Source organism: Apodemus sylvaticus, chromosome 9, assembly GCF_947179515.1.
Source record: "Apodemus sylvaticus chromosome 9, mApoSyl1.1, whole genome shotgun sequence".
Classification (NCBI taxonomy): Eukaryota; Metazoa; Chordata; class Mammalia; order Rodentia; family Muridae; genus Apodemus; species Apodemus sylvaticus.
Window position 1 is genome coordinate 48,201,329 of NC_067480.1, and position 18,517 is coordinate 48,219,845.

At 42.9% G+C, this 18,517-nt stretch overlaps 2 protein-coding genes across 2 annotated transcripts; both read left to right on the forward strand.

The window, feature by feature from the left end:
- On the forward strand, positions 1 to 2,330 carry LOC127691898 (gamma-crystallin A). Its single transcript, XM_052191830.1, has 3 exons — positions 1 to 9; positions 101 to 343; positions 2,058 to 2,330. Exons 1-3 carry the CDS (start codon positions 1 to 3, stop codon positions 2,328 to 2,330), a joined length of 525 nt encoding a protein of 174 aa, XP_052047790.1.
- Positions 2,331 to 15,979: 13,649 nt separating this feature from the next.
- On the forward strand, positions 15,980 to 17,904 carry LOC127692405 (gamma-crystallin B). The gene is made up of 3 exons (XM_052192718.1): positions 15,980 to 15,988; positions 16,077 to 16,319; positions 17,629 to 17,904. Exons 1-3 carry the CDS (start codon positions 15,980 to 15,982, stop codon positions 17,902 to 17,904), a joined length of 528 nt encoding a protein of 175 aa, XP_052048678.1.
- Positions 17,905 to 18,517: the final 613 nt, after the last annotated feature.

The following is an 18,517-nucleotide window of genomic DNA, read 5'->3' on the forward strand; positions in this document are numbered from 1 at the left end:
ATGGGAAAGGTGAGCCCCTGGGTCTGTTGCGTGTCCCTTCTGTGTGGGAGTTGCGCCTTCCAGTTGACCAGGTGCTATGACTCCCTTTCTTCCTTTACAGATCACCTTCTACGAGGACCGAGGCTTCCAGGGCCGCTGCTATGAGTGCAGCAGCGACTGCCCCAACCTGCAGACCTACTTCAGTCGCTGCAACTCCATCCGCGTGGACAGTGGCTGCTGGATGCTCTATGAGCGCCCCAACTACCAGGGCTACCAGTACTTCCTGCGTCGCGGGGACTACCCTGACTACCAGCAGTGGATGGGCTTCAGCGACTCCATCCGCTCCTGCCGTTCCATTCCATATGTGAGTATTGCTTCAGCCTGGCTGATGTATGAGCTTCCTGCTGGTCACTTTGTTCCCATTCGTGTTCTAATGTTCTTCACAAGGATGGGAATGCTTGACAACTAATATCACAGTAATATCAAAACCCAACTCTTAAAGCTAAATAGAATGGATCTATATTACACATATGAACAGCAATATAAGCGATATATTATGTCTTACTTAAGCGCATCAGTGTTTTAGCACATAAGAAACCACAGCATGACCTTTAGAATTAAGCTTCGCTGAATAAGCACATACCCTTCAGCCATAAAAGAAGGAAATCCTGTCATTAGCGACGACATGGATGAACCTGGAGGGCACTGTGCTAAAAGAAAGGAGCCAGGTACGTAATATAAAGGCCACGAGTTCTCATTCATATGTGGGGTCTACAGCAGCAGGTTTACAGAGGGAAGAAGATCAGGGTTGGGAGTTGTCTAGCAAGCATGCAGCCTTGAGTTTCGTTCTCAGTATCAGGCATAAAAATGATAGCAGAGAGAAAAGTAGAGCAAAGAGAATGGTGAGGCTTGGAATGACAGAAACGGAAAAACTGCAGTCAGAGGGAAGCAATGTTCTAGACATCTACTGTATAGCAGGTGATGACTGTTCATGGTATGTATTAGAATTATTAAAAAATGCTGACAGGTGAGGCTGGAAGATGGCCCAGTGGTTAAGAGCACCGGCTACCCTTCTAGAGGACCTGGGTTCCGTTCCCAGCGCCCACTAGTGGCTCACAACTGTGTGACTCCAGTCCTAAGGAATCCCATGCTCTTGGTCTCCGTGAGATCAAAGCACAACTGACACAGTACACTCACAAACATGCAGGTAAACACTCAGAAATATAAAATCCAAAGAAATACATCTTAAGCACACACAAAAAATGCTGAAAGAGTGGATTCTATGTATTCTCAGCACAAAAATAATTATGTGGGATAAATATATATTAATTAGCTAGATTTAAGTATAGTGCTTACTTTAAAATACACCATGCTATGCCTAATAAATATGCACAAATTATTTGTCAATTTTAGAATACATAAGTTCATTTGATAAATTAATTAATTCAACTTGGTTAGAGCTAGTGTATTCTGATCGTGTTGGTGAGTTTTCCTTACCATACCCTCTCACACTCACCTAGAGCCTAGAACAGTGGGAGTCAGATCTGGGGGTTTTGTATTTTTTTTTAATGAATCTGAATCATTATTAACTAGTCTCTTATGAAACAGGTGATTAGAGTTTCAAGAAATACAGTCCGTATCACCAGTGAGAGAGAGAGAGAGAGAGAGAGAGAGAGAGAAGAAAAGAAAAGAAAAGAAAAGAAAAGAAAAGAAAAGAAAAGAAAAGAAAAAAATAGAAAAAGAAAAGTATGTGGATTCAAAGTAAATCCAAATCATTGCACATCGTCCATATAAAGGGCAGCTTCCAAGTAAGCTTCATAGGACTTGGTTACACGGGCAGTAAATGCTTTCGCTCCCTGCCTTTCGGTGTTAGTTTCCTTCACAAGAGTTCACTGGTCAGGTCAGCTTTATGTTAGTGCATTTCCTAATTTGTTACAACAACAGCACATGGAGCAGGCTTAGGGAAGATGCACACTTGACAGATTCGCCTGAAAGCCGTGCTTTGTGAAGGGGCCAGCGGCCTGCAACACCCCAGCATGTAAATCATTGTTTTTCCTCTTCGGTCTTCCTCACAACAGACCAGCTCTCACAGGATAAGGCTGTATGAGAGAGATGACTACCGGGGCCTTGTGTCTGAGCTCACGGAAGACTGTTCCTGCATCCACGATCGCTTCCGCCTCAATGAGATCTACTCCATGCACGTGCTAGAAGGCTGCTGGGTCCTCTACGAGATGCCCAACTACCGAGGCCGCCAGTACCTGCTCAGGCCTGGAGACTACAGGCGCTACCACGACTGGGGCGCCATGGATGCCAAGGTTGGCTCTCTGAGACGAGTCATGGATTTGTACTAAGCCTCCTTTTGCTTGTTACAACCCACACACATGCAATAAATATACAACTTGTGTTCCTGGCACTAAGTGGCTCTTGCTTATCTTCAATATCTAAACCCTATTAAGTGGTTAATAGGAAACTTAATCCTGAAAGAGGTTTCAAATGTCCACCCACTTCCTTCCCGTCAGGAAACAGTACTTACTGGAAGGTACATACCTTGGTGACCTCTGTGTCTGCAGGAGAGAGGAAAACTAGCGTAAACATCCATATTGAACCCAGAGAAGGGAGAAATGTAAAGCCTGCCTATGGCTACACCACTAAAGACAAGGGATTACCAGAGGGAGGGACAGCTGCTATCTCATAAGACAGTATTAAAAGATGCTTGAGGGGCTGGGAAGACAGCACACGCCTGAGGAGCAGAGTTCTGATTTCCAGAACAAACATAAAGCCAGAAGCAGCAGTGCACATCTGTAATACCAGTGAGCCTATGGTAAGATGGGAGACAGAGGCAGGAGAACCCCTAGAAGTTCACAGGTTGGATAGCCTTGTGTGAGCGCAGTGAACAAGAGACTCTTCAAACAATAGCGAAGGCAAATACCTCTACCCATAGTTGTCTTCTGACTTCTGCACACACCTACACTCACAGACATAGAAGCATGCACATGCACATACATACATGCACATATCTCAGGTACACGTATACACACATTTTTTTTTAAAGAAAAGATTTATGAAGAGATGGGCTTAAGCAGAACTTTCCAAAGGAGAAGCCTGATCAACCAGTGTTTGTAGGAAAATTACTAAGAATTAAACAGCTGATGGCCTACCCTGCCGCTGTTACTTAGTGCAGTGACAGCTTGGTCCAATTTCCTTAAGACATCTGCTGTTCTTTCACCATTTTGCATGTAGGCAAGCCAGGACAGCTGCTTTGCTTTCTACCTCATCTCTCTGAACAAATCAGTTTTTATCTTCTCTGTGTCTACATTGCCTTATTAAAAACCACAAGTGATTACAGAGTCATGCCTCTCTAAATCTCAGAGATGTTATGATGAAAAGATGAGAAAACGACAGTGAACGCATGTTGTTATCTCCAAGTTACCATATAAGCATAAAGGAAGCACATACCCTTAGCCCCCCCCCCCCAAAACTAGGTTGTGTTTACTTTGGACTCAGGTGTGAGCTGGTCCCAAGACTCAGGTACACAGAGCAAGATATTAGTATTTGCTATTGAATATGCCTCATTCCAAGGGAACAGTTTTCTGAGAGTGCAATGTCTTCTTACACATTTCAGAAGCATGGAATGATACTCTTGTATCTTTGACGTCCTTGGAGAAGTTGATAAGCTAATTCTAAAGTCCCTATAGAATTTCAAGGGACCAAGAAAAGCCAATGTAATCCTGAGAAAGAGCAAAAGTAAGAATATTCTGTCTTCACTATTTCCAAACTGACCACAACACCATGGAATCAACACAATGCAGTGCTGGCCAGAGGAGAGACTGTAAATACACAAAACAGCCTACCAGTCCAGAAAATAAGCTACCGTGTCTGTGTTTCTCTTAGTTAGGGTTTTACTGCTGTGAAGAGACACCACAACCAAGGCAACTCTTATAAAGGACAACATTTAATTGGGGCTGGCTTCAGAGGTTTAGTCCATTATCATCATGGTGGGAAGCATGGTGGAATGCAGGCAGACATGGTGCTGGAGGAGCCCAGAGTTCTACCTCAGGATCTAAAGGCAGCTAGGAGGAAATTCTCTTCTGCACTGGGCAGAGCTTGAGTTCTAGGAGACCTCAAAGCCCGACTCCACAGTGATACACTTTATCCAACAAGACCACACCTCCTCCAATAAGGTCATATCCTCTTAATAGTGCCACTCCCTATGACATGAATATTCACAGACATGAATCTATGGTGCCAAGCCTATTCAAACTGTCACAATGTTCAACTGAGTATTGGTAGAAATGAGAAGATTATTTATGGAGAAATGATAGTTTTTTAAACAAATAGTATTGAGACTACTTTGCATACACATACACACGGACACATACACACAAGCACACACAAGCACACAAGACTGACCCTCACCTATACTGCATATAAAAATTCATTCAAAATATTATATAGACCTGAGTGTAAGAAGTCAAGATATAAAACTTTAAGAAAACTCTTAGGAATAAGTATTTATAACCTTTTATGAAATAATGATTTCTTTTTTAAATATAGCATTAAAATATGGGCTGATGTGATGGCTCAGCAGGTAAAAGCACTTGCTGCTAAGCCTAAAGACCTGAGTTCAATCCCTGTTAATAATATTTTTAAATTAAATTTAAATGTAATTAGATTCCACCAAAGAGAAAACAAAAATGGTTGGTGAGGATGTGGAAAAGTTGGAACTCTCTTACATTTTTGATGGGAATGTGTAATGGTGCGTGCCCCTTCTGTAGAAACTGACTTTGCAGTTCCTCTAAAACTGTTGCCTGATGACCCAGCAATTCCACTCACAGGTAAACAGTTTAAAAGGAACTGAAAATAAGTGTTCAAACAGAAAAGTATGCATGAACTTGCATAGTAACACTCTTTATGGTGGCTAAAAGGTAGACACAGCCTAGTGTCCTGATGTCAATAGATTACCAGACAAACACAGTGAAGACCTGTTAATACAAAGACGTAATATCTGACCATCAATAGGAATGAGGTGCTGATACATGCCGTGACAGGGTGAAAGAAGAGTCACACAGGCTACAGACCACACAGACCACACACTATGCATCCAGTATATGAAGTACCCAAAACTAGAGTGACAGCAGGAACAGCAGTGGCTGCTCAGGGCTGGCTGAGGGGCTTCTTAACTAAGGGTGTGATCTCCAGAGTATAGCTTCTCATTGTGATGATGAACATGTCTATAAACACACTAAAAACACTGAGTTGTGTACATGGAATGGCATGGCCAAAGCTGCCTCCAAACACTCCCCATCTAATTCAGAAAGCTTCCCAATCGAGGGCGTTCTTTCCTACCCAAAGAACATTCGGGGTAAACTGGAATTAGGAAGCTCAAAACCCCGTGACTCTTACCAATATCAAATATGCAGAAAATCTGTGGCTGGCTGGTAGCCTGCATGACTCACTGCCTTATCCCACTGTGTTAGGTGACTAAGGACATGCAGCTGGTGTCCTCATGTTTGTTTTAAGGTGTGGATCATGTCTCATGGGAAACGGTTTTGCTGACTTGAAATCTCATTTCAGTCTGGAAGAACAGAACAATACGGAAAGTTGCATTTCAGTTCATAAAGCTTAACGTGTTACAGTTTCCCTTTCTCAAAATAAGGGGTGTGGATAAGGTGCGTCCTTCAAGCTCGGGCATGATAATGCTCTGCAGGGATTCTAGGTGAGATACATCTATGGCTTAGTGCAGGGTCTGTCTGGAGCCATACATTTGGCTTCGTTCTGTCCACTTTGTGACTGTGAGCAAGGTCTGTCCCTAGTTTCAATTCTGCACTTTCATGCTCTCGTGAAGAATAAGTGGAATTCCGCCTGTTCCTGCTAGCAGATAGTAGAAGCTCAATAAATAGGCGTCATCACTCCTTTGGTTTGGCGTCCTTACGCCCAGTTCTTCTGCTCATGTCTCCAGGGAAGTTACAGGAGAACAAGAGTAAAGGGATGAGCTATTTTCCAGAAAGTATCTCTAATTCAAGTGAATGTGAAAAGTCTATTTTATTTTTTCCACTTTGTCTCAAAAATCACAATCTTCCTGCCTCAGCCTCTCAAGTAGCTGGAACTATAGGCATGTCCTACCATACCTAGAACTTTCTGCCGGTTAAAGCATTGCCTATTTTACTGCTGTATCACATGTCCATACACAAATTAATAACTAATATGTAAAAAGATGCTTCTGGTTGGTTAAATGCTGAGTCATTACAAAAAAAAAAAGTTGAAGTCAATTGATCTGAACCCATCTGATGTACACACGAGAACTCCTGTTATGGTCAAAGACACCTAAGGCTGTCAGAGCCTGAGTAGACTCTGTGGGTGATAGGGCTTGTGGATTCATTTTTGAAGAAAGACCTTGGACCTACTATGGGAGGTCCAGTTTAATGTATGAATTAGTAAGATCTGCACATCTGAGAAGATGACATCTAAAACAAGCCACTAGCAAATGGAAAGGCCATTAGCCTTTTGGGGACATTAGTCTATTTGGGGGCAAATATACTTCAGTTTAATCTTCACTTTCTCTATGCACTACGATGTATGCCTTTCTATAGCATAAGCAAACATGTAGACACTATGATACCCAAACCTGGAAATATACTATCAGTTGACATATCAAAGATGTTAATAATATCATCTCTGACAAGTATCAAATGCTGGCAGACTGTCCCTCTGATCAAACTTGAGCTGGATTCCTCTGATCACTCAGCTTGGCTTTGACCTCGGACCTCCCTCTAAGCTCTTGCACAATCAGATTGAGCAACAAACCTCCTGTCAGTTGACTGGCTCTCCTCCAGCCGTGACCACCCTGGCCTGCCTTCCTTGTTTATCGTACCAAGCAGTTTAGTTGGAAACTCCTTACCCTTGCCGTTTCCTCTTAGTAATTCTCCATCTACCGACACTGGGCCCCTCCTGCTCATTGGTTACAAACCTCCACTTGTGCATTTTCGTATTGAAGTGCAAGTCTAACTATCTTGCTCATTACAAAACTCACATGTAGTTACGCCTCCACTTGTTTTTATATAGTCTTCTAAACAAAGTTAGCCTTGCCACCGTTAGCAAACACTATGACTGATTTTTCTTTAAGAATAATTCTTGTTTCAAAATACAACTCTTTCCCACTGGTATTGCTTTTTTGCTTGTACTTTTAAATTCATGATATTATTTGATTTTCACTAATTATTCTTACCTTATAAATGGGGAAACTAAGGATTGGGAGGTTAAATGATTTTCCAGGGATTAAAGAAACATTACCAGAAATTGCTAAATATATGTAGACATGTGCATCCACGGGTCCCCTACACATATCCTCCATGGATAGTGACTATTCAGGAGTTCCTCTGTGATGAAAACAATTTTAAAGGAAGTAATGTGAAATAGAGAATGAGGCAGGAGGAGAGGTCCTTCCAGGTGGTGTGGTTTGCAAGCATTGGATCTTCTAAGTCGATGACCGTCCAAACCCTGAGAATATCATTTGTGCCCAGGTCTCTGATGCTCCCACTTTATAAACTGTGAGCATAGGCCACTGATTTCAGGCCCAGACACTGTCATAAATTCTTCATTTATCTAAAGAGGCCAAGTCTCATCACTGAATCAGCATTTTATTTCTAGGTATCTTATTTAAATTTCAACATGTCATAATACAATTGTTAGCTTCAGCTATCCTTTGGGACTGCCATTGTTTGGTCAAGATGTTGGAGTGAATTCTACAGTATTACACAGTGTATGCCACGGACTACCCCAGATAGGTATGGGAGTCCCTGGGATGAGGGTTCTCCAAGTCTAGGTGGGTAAGGATTTGGCAGTGACATACAGAAACAAACACAGAGGCAGTGTGAATCTGAGTGTATTTTGCAGCTCTCAAGAAGGAGATTTTATACATTAAACCAAACATAACAACTCTTATCCATATCATGAAACAATCACAAACACCAACAAGAATCATTTGGCACAGTAAAATACAAAAATCATCTGAGCATTACAACTCTGAAACTACATGTTCAATGAATCACAAACAGAACAGGCAACATCATCATCAGAATATAACAATTCTAAAAGAAAATATTCAATAGGGCAGTCGTCCAAGGCTATGGCATATTCCCAAGAACAGGTTAATAAATCTTTATGGTCAGTGCTCTTAACCGCTGAGCTAACTTTCCAGCCCCTATGGTTAATTATTGCTTGACATCTAATGTCTGATTTTTTATGTCTTTAAAGCACAAATTTGATTTTTTAATTTTTTTTAATTTTTAAGTTTAAGTTTAAATTTTAATTTTATTTTTAATTCTAAGGCTTTCTTTACCATATACCAAAACTCACCTTCGATAACACACATGTAGCCATATGAAATTGTATTGCTGGGAAAGTTTTTATCTATCATAATAATTTTGTAAACGATTTGAAAAGTAAAGCATTGGTTTCCCTGGAGATAAGTCATGTTAGTGACCCATCTCAAGGGGTGATTTCATACCCATTATTCTTGCTTAAGATCATGGTCTAGGCTACCAGGAACCTGTAACTAAGAAAAGGAATGAAAGAGAACAAAAAAGAAAAATTGCCACGACTCTACGACTCAATGTTCTCTCCAGCCGAGAGTTCCACAACAAGTTCCAGGAGACCTCCTTCTTTAGAAGTCTAATGTCTCAGTCTGTGGAACTTGTCCCAGATGTCTACTGGAGTTGGTGTGGCAGTGTAAGGTAAGGAATAGGCAGGATGCAGAAATATAACTACCTTGGACCTTTTAATCTGTGACAGATTACCTGATAGGAATACCTCAGAGAGGCAAAGGTTCATTTGGCTCACAATTTCAGAGGATTGTAACCTGACATGGTGAGGAAGACAAACTGACCACAGAGAGCAAGCTATGGCTTCCAATTCACATCTGGTAGCTCACCAGGAGACAGAGAAATGGGACTGGAAAGAGAAAGAGGTAATAAAATACACCCACCACTGACATTTTTTTTCATATAAGTCCCATCTGCTAAAGGTTCTATAGCCTAATATACAAAACACCACATGAGGACAAAGTTCTCAAAACATGAGGATGTGGAGAATATGTCACAATCAATATGTCCATGACTCCACAAAGAATGATGACAAGACCAGAGTATAAACTCCTGCTTATTAAAACCTACTATCAATCTCTCTTTTTATTAGGGTGGCATGAGTCAGCACACAAGCTGGTTGGACCAGGAATGTCAACCGTGACAGGGTTATCTGGAGACACTCTGTGCTCTGGAAACTTTGGAGCAGCCTGAATCCTTGGTGCTCACAGGATATTAGAGTCCCTCACTCCTGCCAGGAAAATAAACTTCCGACATATGTGAAACAGAGAGCTAACAGCCACTTCTTGTAGATCATGGTTACTATGGGAAATCCTACTTCTTTCATTATCATGGGCATCCTTGCCTATTCCAAGATGAGCTCCTTGATTTGTGTACTGTAAGCACTGAACAAGTTGTAAGACATCCTCTAACGCCATAGCAACTGAAATGAGGGAGCACGCCACTACTCTCTTTACCCTGTAATCTCCATCACAGCTGTCCAGCTCCAACAGACGAAGCTATACCACCTCACTTCGTCCACTCTAGCATTCTCAGAAGACTGCTTCTCTTCATTCAGGATGGTGTCTTCTCAAGAACATCATCTTCCTACCTTAAACCACAAAGGTCCTGGACCGGCTCTGAGATGCCCATCTGCAAGGGAGAGAGCACACCCTGATGTGTGAATAGGGAACAGGCATCTATAATTAGGAGAGGAGAAATAGCAAATCCAGTCCTTCACAAAGAGCTAACAATTGACATGAGATTTAGGTCCAGTTGGGCCTGATTCCATTCTGAACGTCTATTCCTTCATCTTGATTTATTTTTGTTTTGGGGATTTTATACCACATTTACTCATCTTTGGATAAGTATTTATACTTGTGGGTAGATCAGAGACAACTTTAGGGAGTTAGTCCTCTCATCCTGCCACATGGGTCCCGGGAATCTAACTCAGATTTTCAGACCGAATGGCAAAAGGAGCCTTTACCCACCGAGTTTTCTTGCTGGCCCCTGATTTATTGTTCTTTCCTAAGATTATTGACCTCTCTGTGTGATTATTGATCAGAACTGGATCACTTTGTCAAGCATGGTGGTACAGGCCTGTAGTCCCAGCACCAGGAGGCTGAGGCTTGAGAAATACAAATTTGAGGCCAGCCTGGGTTACATAGCAAGATCCTGTTTCAAGGGGTGAAGGGCATGTGTATGGGAGAAATATGGAGGTCCAGGTGAGGTTCAATCAAAATCAAGGGTATATAAAAATATACAGAAACTTACTACTTTATAAACTAACTTAAAAAACTTTAAAAATTTGTTTTTATTTTAATTATATGTGGGGGCGGGGTGGGGAGTGTGGTGTGCCTATGAGTCAGAGAAGGACATAGGACCCTTCAAAGCTGGAGCCGAAAGTACCTGAAAGCCTCTGGACAGAGACACTGGGTCTTCTGTAAGAATAGTATGTGCCTTTAATTACCAACCTATATCTCCAACCCCTGCCCCTCCCCCACCAGATGTAAAGGGGTGCTCTAAATGGTTGAAGAATGCTCCTCCAAGTAGCAATAGGTTTTAAATGAAAATCCTAGTGCCAGATGTGGGATACTTCCCTATGAGCTTTACCAGGGAGATCCCAAAACGTTAGACTCTATTTCCATCACTTGTGGTTGTCTGCTAAAACTAGATGGTGAGACTGCATTGCTGCAGACACTAAAACACTTTGAATACAGGACATAAAGAGACCAGGTTGGAACTGGGCTAGAGGCCTTTTCTCTGCTGCCTAGTGTCCATTGTATCAAAGGGGTTATGCAGGAGAAAAGTTAGCAGTAGTCTTTTTCAGCTATGGACTCTGAATGTTGCAATGCCAATGTACCAGACAAGACAAGGCCACTCTGGGCACACTCAGCTGCTTCCCGGTTGTATTTCAAACCATCTTCATGGAAGGAAATATATACCTGCTATTTTAACCCTGGCCGAAAGCCTATGGCTGGAGAGATCACAGGCCCTGGCTGGGAAATTACTACTGTTGTTTTATTAAATTGGATGGGTAGTCAAACTACCTTCTAAATATTTATGATTCTAACCATACATTAGTGTGGCTTTCAGGTACAGTTAGAGAATCTCTTTTTTTTTGCAGAGGGTGATAGTTAATACAGAGACTCACGACTGGTCAGAGCATTGAAAATAAATGAATATTAAAGTACTCTGCGTTATGTGGGACATTGGCAATAATCCCTGCAAAACTTAAGACGAGGCAGGAGGATTGCAACATTTAAGGTCTGAGAGGAGTGCTATGCAATGCTGTCTTCTGTATTTGGTAAGGCCGTTGAAACCATGGACACATAGTTACATAGCTACCTTCACAAGAAGCATACAGACACTTGTATACGCAAATGCGTGCATGTACACACGCACACACACACACAGAATCAAACAGTAAAAATGAATGTAAGAGGGCAACCCATTTTGGAAGAAAAGAGTCAGGGGAATGGAAGGGGGCTAAGACAGTATACTGAGGATGAATATGATCACAATATATTCTATACATGCAGGAAATTGTCAAAAAAGGAAAGCGTTCTGGGATCTTAAATGTCGTATATTGAGTATGAAATGTTCTCCTTCCCTCCAGCCTCATGCGTGGCACCATGGTCCTCAGCTGATGATCCTGCTTGAAGAGGGACTGGGAACCATGAAAGGTAAAGTCTAGACAGGGCGAGGGGTCAAGTCAGGGAGTTAGGCTTTGAAGGTTATGTTTGGTGGTGACCCCCTTCTCTGCTTCCTGTCTGCCCTGATGTGAAGAACCCCCTCCTCCACACATACCCACAGATGGGTCCTTCAGGCCCAGAAACAACAGAGCTAAGGACTCTGGAACCTCGAAACCAAGAACCAAAAATGAGCCTTTCTCCCCTCCTTTGTGTCATATTGTTGTGGTACAATACAACGCCTGACATCAGACTGCAAATAAAAACCGAGGTGATTTAACTCACATTAATGCTCACTCACTGAGGTTTCCTTACCATCCTCAAACACTGAGTGACACTGAATATATTGAGTTATATATAACATAAAGTTGTGGGGGCTGGAGAGATGGCTCAGCGGTTAAAAACACTGACTGCACTTCCAGAGGTCCTGAGTTCAGCTCCCAGCAACCACATGGTGGCTCACAACCATCTGTAATGGGATTTGATGCCCTCTTCTGGTTTGTCTGAAGACAGCTATGGTATACTCATAAACATCAAACAAATAAATAAGTAAATAAGTAAACAAACAAACAAATAAATATTAAAATAAAATTATGACCTTTTTCCTTTTAAGGGTTAGAAATCTTAGCATATAAAAATGACACAGTATTTTTCAGTGAGTTCTCCCAGGTGAACTTGAGTACCGGATAAGCTTCAATCAGGATATGGTTAAGAGTCCAGTGTGACCATTAGTTTTTCTTCACTGAAATACTAACCTTTCATCAAAAGGCTAATATGATCACCTTAGCTGGTGTTACCATTCACTTTAAGAGAGGGTTCAGGATAAAAGGCAGGTTGCTACATAGTATAAATATTATAATCATAATACAATAATAAGAAATGGACTTTATATGCCTTGGCACCTGGAAGCTAGACACCACTGTATTACCTTAACTAGTGGGATCAAGAGAAGTGCTTATTTTCTTCTTGGAGTGCGCACTGTGGTACACTGTCCACACCACCGTTCAGGACCAACGTCCTCCTTCCCACAGACACTGACAGCTCAAAGCTCCATGTAGCGAACCTCCAGGGCTTTCTTCAGCCAGAGGAAGCTGCTGAGCCTACATTATCCTACATCGACTCACTGAGCATCGAAGGGACACAGAGTCCCAACCCCTTGTTCAGTTCATGGTGGCCCTAGAATTCCCTGTGGGACGTCACCACCATTTTATTTTCTCACAATTCTAATGGCGTGCATGACCCTGTGGTCAGCTGACTGGAGGAAGACAGATGGATAGGCTCAGTTCACTAATGAATTGGCTTGATTTGTGGGTTCCAGCCAAATGTAGTGATATTGAACGATGAAACCTGTGACAGATTGAATATGCTTGGTCCAGGGAGTGGCACTATTAAGAGGTATGGCCTTGTTGGAGCAGGTGTGGCCTTATGGAAGGAAGTGTGTCATTGGAGAGGTAGGATTTGAGACCCTTCTCCTAGCCACATGGATACCAATGTCTTAGTTAGAGTTTTGCTGCTGTGAACAGACACCATGGCCAAGGCAACTCTTATAAGGATAACATTTAATTGGGACAGGCTTACAGGTTCAGAGGTTCAGTCCATTATCATCAAGGTGGGAGCACGTAAGTGTCCAGGCAGGCGTGGTGCAAGAGATGCTGAGAGTTCTACATCTTCATCTGAAGGCTGCTAGGAGAAGACTGGCATCCTCAGGCAGCTAAGAGGAAGCTCTCAAAGCCCACACCCACAGTGACGCAGTCCTCCAGCAAGGCCACACCTCAAAATAGCGCCACTCCCTGGGCTAATCATATTTAAATCAGCACAGCCAGTCTTCTGTCTGCCTTTAGATCAAGATGTAGAACTTTCGCTCCTCCAGCCCCATGTCTTCCTGGACGCTGTCATCTCTCTGCCACGATAATAATGGACTGAACCTCTGAACTTGTATGTCAGCCCCAATTAAATGTTGTCTCTTCACAGCGATGGAAACCTTAACTAGGACACCACCTCATTCAGGTAGTCCCCAAAATAGCAATGAGAGGGTAGTCCTCTCAGTGGGTAACCTTAGAGAAGTAAGCCTTGTGCTGGAGAGGTGGCTCAGTGGTTAGAGGTGCTTGTTGTTTTTGCAGATGGCGTGGGCTTGATTCCCAGCACCCACACGGCAGCTCACAGCCACCGGTAACTGCAGTCCCAGACGAACCAAAACCCTCTTCTGACCTCTGTAGATACCGGGTATGCATGTGGTATGCACACATATCTGTAGGCAAACACTCATAAAAAATGAAATGAATAATTTTTAAAATATTTAGTTTTTTTCTTAAAAACAACAAAAACCCATAAAAATCAAAAACTGACGAAGTAAATAACTTTAAAATATTTTATTTTATTTTTTTCTTAAAATGAAACAAAGCATCTTCCCACTTTGCACGGGAAGAAAAGTAGCCTGAGTAGCTTACATGGAGTCATTGAGCACGGTGAGTCACTTGGCTGGTTGATTCGGGGCCAAGAAAGGGAAAGATTCAGAGTAAGAGGGTCTAGGGTAGAGGTATGTGCATGGGGATACAGAAATGGCTACACAGTATGAAGATGACCCTGTCCGTGCCTATCATAGCACATCCTCAGTGAAAACAAAAACAAAAACAAAAAAACCCCAAACAAAACTCTAAACCATCTAAGCAAGTGACAGACAGATTGGAACAAAGAACTCAAAATTATCATGTCTATAGCGACTCAGGGAAGGCTGTGCCTAGCTGCTCCCGACAACATTAATTCAGCCATTACCATTATGCAATGTCCAGTCCACCTGAAAGACAGAAGAGCCGCGGGCCTCAGTGTATTCTCAGCCTTTGAGGAAGTCCAGCAGCCTCCCAGAGGTAACTTGACTACCTAGATCTTTCCACTCATCCTTGACGGCAGCCACATATGTCACAGGTATTTGTTTCCCTCCAGGGTCTTTCACAGTAAACTTCTTATGTGCTAAATAAATAGTATATGCTAGCGAATAGCCGCTATATTTCCCCAAACAAAGACAATGAAAAGATGCATTGTTTTGTACTTTTACAAATCCTCAATGTGGGGAAAAAAATGACAGTACTCATTTGTTCATTTGTGAAAGAAAGAAGAATATTTTCTTAAAATAGCAAATAAACTCAGTATTGTACTGAAAAACTGTCCTGAGAAGATATCACGTTGAAGTGGACTAGGGGACCCCAGGGCTCCCACAATGTATGGAGCACACTGTCAAGACACCCTCCCCCTCCTCCCACCCCCCACTCTCCCCACCCCCCACCCTCTACTCCCCATGCCCAAATCTGGCCTGGATGGTGCCCATTATCTCAAGTCTGAGAAAGTTCGTGGTGAGGTGCTAGGAAAGTTTCTGTGGGGATCCTTACACTACCTTGGTAATAGTTCCTGAAAAAGCAAAAAAACAAAACAAAACACCAAAATAAAACAAAACAAAAAACAGTCCAAAAAAAGTGGAAACTAAACATCTGACATTTGAAGGAGGCCAGATTCTGGGTGAGCATCAGCAGAAGGAAGATGAAGTTTCTCTGAGGAAATCAGGAATGGAGGAAGCATATAAATACCTGCCTTTTCTTCCAGTCAGAGCCTTGGCATCAAACCTCTGTTCTAGGTGCAGGGGTGGAGAAGAGACGTCAGGAACGACAGCTAACAATTCTATTCCAGACCATTTCCCAAAGAACATTAATGATCACAGAATCTTAAATTTGAACTAAACGTTATGCTTTTCAGAATGTTTCCACCGATTTCATCTCTTTGATCTTTCTTACTCAAGATTCCTTACTGTTTAAGTGTTCGCGTTTAAAAAGTTTATACATGCAATCAAAACCCGAAGCACGTGCAATTGCTAACTCGGATTCGCTTTGAGAAGGCGATTACGCCGAGTAAGCAAGCTATAAAATAAACGCATAGAATTACAGCCTCGCTCATTCTTTTGCAAAACAAGAGCAAAGACTTTTCTCATTGGTGGCAACAACACAACAGCTTTAGTGAATTAGAGCAACCCGAACCTACCAGAAAGAATGAGAGTAAACCATTCAGCCAACCCCAATGATCAGAGGGAGGGAGAGAGCTCTACAAGCTTGCAAATCCCCTTACTCACCGGAATGGGCCCTTTTGTGTGATTTCCTGTGGAGGCAGCAGTCGTGACAGCTATATATACCAGGGGCGCTCCGGTAGAGCCTCACAGCTCCCACAGCATCTCCTACTCTCAGCGAGATGGGAAAGGTAAGTCCTGGAACCCTGGCTTTGTCCTCAAGCAGCATCCTTGCTGACAGAAATCACTTATTTGTCTGGTCCCCTTCTGCCCTTACAGATCACCTTCTTCGAGGACCGAGGCTTCCAGGGCCGCTGCTATGAGTGCAGCAGCGACTGCCCCAACCTGCAGACCTACTTCAGCCGCTGCAACTCCATCCGCGTGGACAGTGGCTGCTGGATGCTCTATGAGCGCCCCAACTACCAGGGCCACCAGTACTTCCTGAGACGTGGAGAGTACCCCGACTACCAGCAGTGGATGGGTTTCAGCGACTCCATCCGCTCCTGCCGCCTCATCCCCCAAGTGAGTTTGGCTCTGTCTTTATTATTGGTCTCTGGCAACACAAATTATCCTAAAAGATCATCTTAAACCAAGTCGTTTCAACTAGAGCAGAGAGTGGTGTGGCACTTTGTGTGTATGTGTGTGTGTGTGTGTGTGTGTGTGTGTGTGTGTAGTAGGATACCTGAGAGAGGAATTTCACTTCTCAGGAACTTGGTAGTAAGTTTTTTAGAAACTCAAATCCCCATTTTTACATTTTATATGCCATCGAGAATTCAAACACCAGAGAGCAATTTAGAAAAAAAATAAGACATTGAAGACAATGCATTGTCCTTAGTTCATTCCAAACCACTTCAAGTCAGAAATTCAGTTTCTTAATCTAAAAGTACAGTGGACTACTGTGTAGGTGTTTTAAAAAGGACTGGGTGGGGAGGATGCCCTGAAGAGATAGCGGCAAGAGTTCAAGGCCAGCCTGAGCTACCCCCTTTGTATAGGACCATATCACCCTGACCTCACCTAAAACGCCTTGGCTTGCTTAGCCTTGCATTTCTTTCTACTTGATTATTTTTCCCATCTTCTGCCTTGTATTCATATGTAGTGGGCAGGACCTATTGGATCCCTTGGGGGAATACGCCAGCAAAAAGGCCAAATATAAAACTAAAGTCCAAGATTCACGCTCTCTGGAGAAGGACGGCGATAGCATCCCCGGCACGTGGAGTATGGGAGACTGAGACACAGAGTCACAGTGTAACTTCCCCGGGTGGGTTGCCCCTGACAGGGGAGGGTCAGTCTGCGTGCAGGAAGCCAGGAAAGGCCTTATTTGGACTGAAACTGAGGCTTGGAAAAAGGAACCGGGGAAACACAGCACCTTCTCTATCACAGGGGCTCAGTCTTCTGCTCTGTAGATAGGTGAACCAATACATGAGTTTTGCAGAAAGTCACTGAAGGTTGATACCTTTTCAACAAGGGAGATCTATCAAAATGCTGCCTTTCTGGCAACTTTCCCATTTCCTGCCCTGCAAAGGGCTGTCTCCACAAGCACCGAGACAGTATGATGAGTTTTATTTTAAGCAACTTTCAATTACTAGGGACTACCGACTGGTAGATAGGCATGGAAAAGCCTGGGTGCTGTTTCTCAATTGGCCGTTGACACCCCAGATTCTTCAGGTGACACCCTAGGCTGTAGGAATGGAGACTTCTGAACTCTGTAACATGCTTGTTCTGAATGCAAACTTAGACTTGGGATTTAGAGGCTGGGGGTCGCTGACACAGGAAACTTAGCTTAGCTCTTTGTGCTCACTGCCTGTTCCCCCTCCCCACCCCCGCCCCCCAGCACTCTGGCACTTACAGAATGAGGATCTACGAAAGAGATGACTTCAGAGGACAAATGTCAGAGATCACAGATGACTGCCTCTCTCTTCAGGATCGCTTCCACCTCAGCGAAATTCACTCCCTCAATGTAATGGAAGGCTGCTGGGTCCTCTATGAGATGCCTAGCTACAGGGGACGGCAGTACCTGCTCAGGCCCGGAGAGTACAGGAGATATCTTGACTGGGGGGCTGCGAATGCCAAAGTTGGCTCTTTTAGACGAGTCATGGATTTTTACTGAGGCATTTTGAGACTACCTTTCTCCTCTAGAACCTAATAAAATACGTAGCTTATGATTCTGGCACTACAGGAGTCTTGTCCTTCTTTTCATCTCTTAAGCATTCCTAAGCAAATACATCACTAAACCAAACGTGATAATCAAGATGGGAAGGAACCTCCTATACAGGGAAATAGCCTTCTGGGTAAAAGCACATTCTCTAATGACTAAATATGTAAGATTAAAGGAAAGTTTAAATTATCAAGAAAAGTCACAACTAACCTGGTGACATGGTTTAGCAGGTAAAGATGCCTGTCCCAAGTATGGGTGTCCCATGTTTGATCCCCAAGACCCTACCAGAAGGAGGGTGTCAATTCTCCCAAGAGTTGTTGGGAGTTTTTGATTCACCCCCACCTTCCACAAATAAGTATATAAAAGTGCAATGGAAGACAGTTAAAGATAAGCCGAACTATTGCCTGTACTAAAACCTGGTTTTTCTTATGGGTCTTGAAAAAGAGGATACTGAGTACAAATTGCTAAAAATGGCTTACATTTGTTAAATGAGGCTATAGGGCTGTTTCTTGTAAAGCTCATAAAACAAATTCGATGAATTTGGGTCAAAATTCATCAGATTACC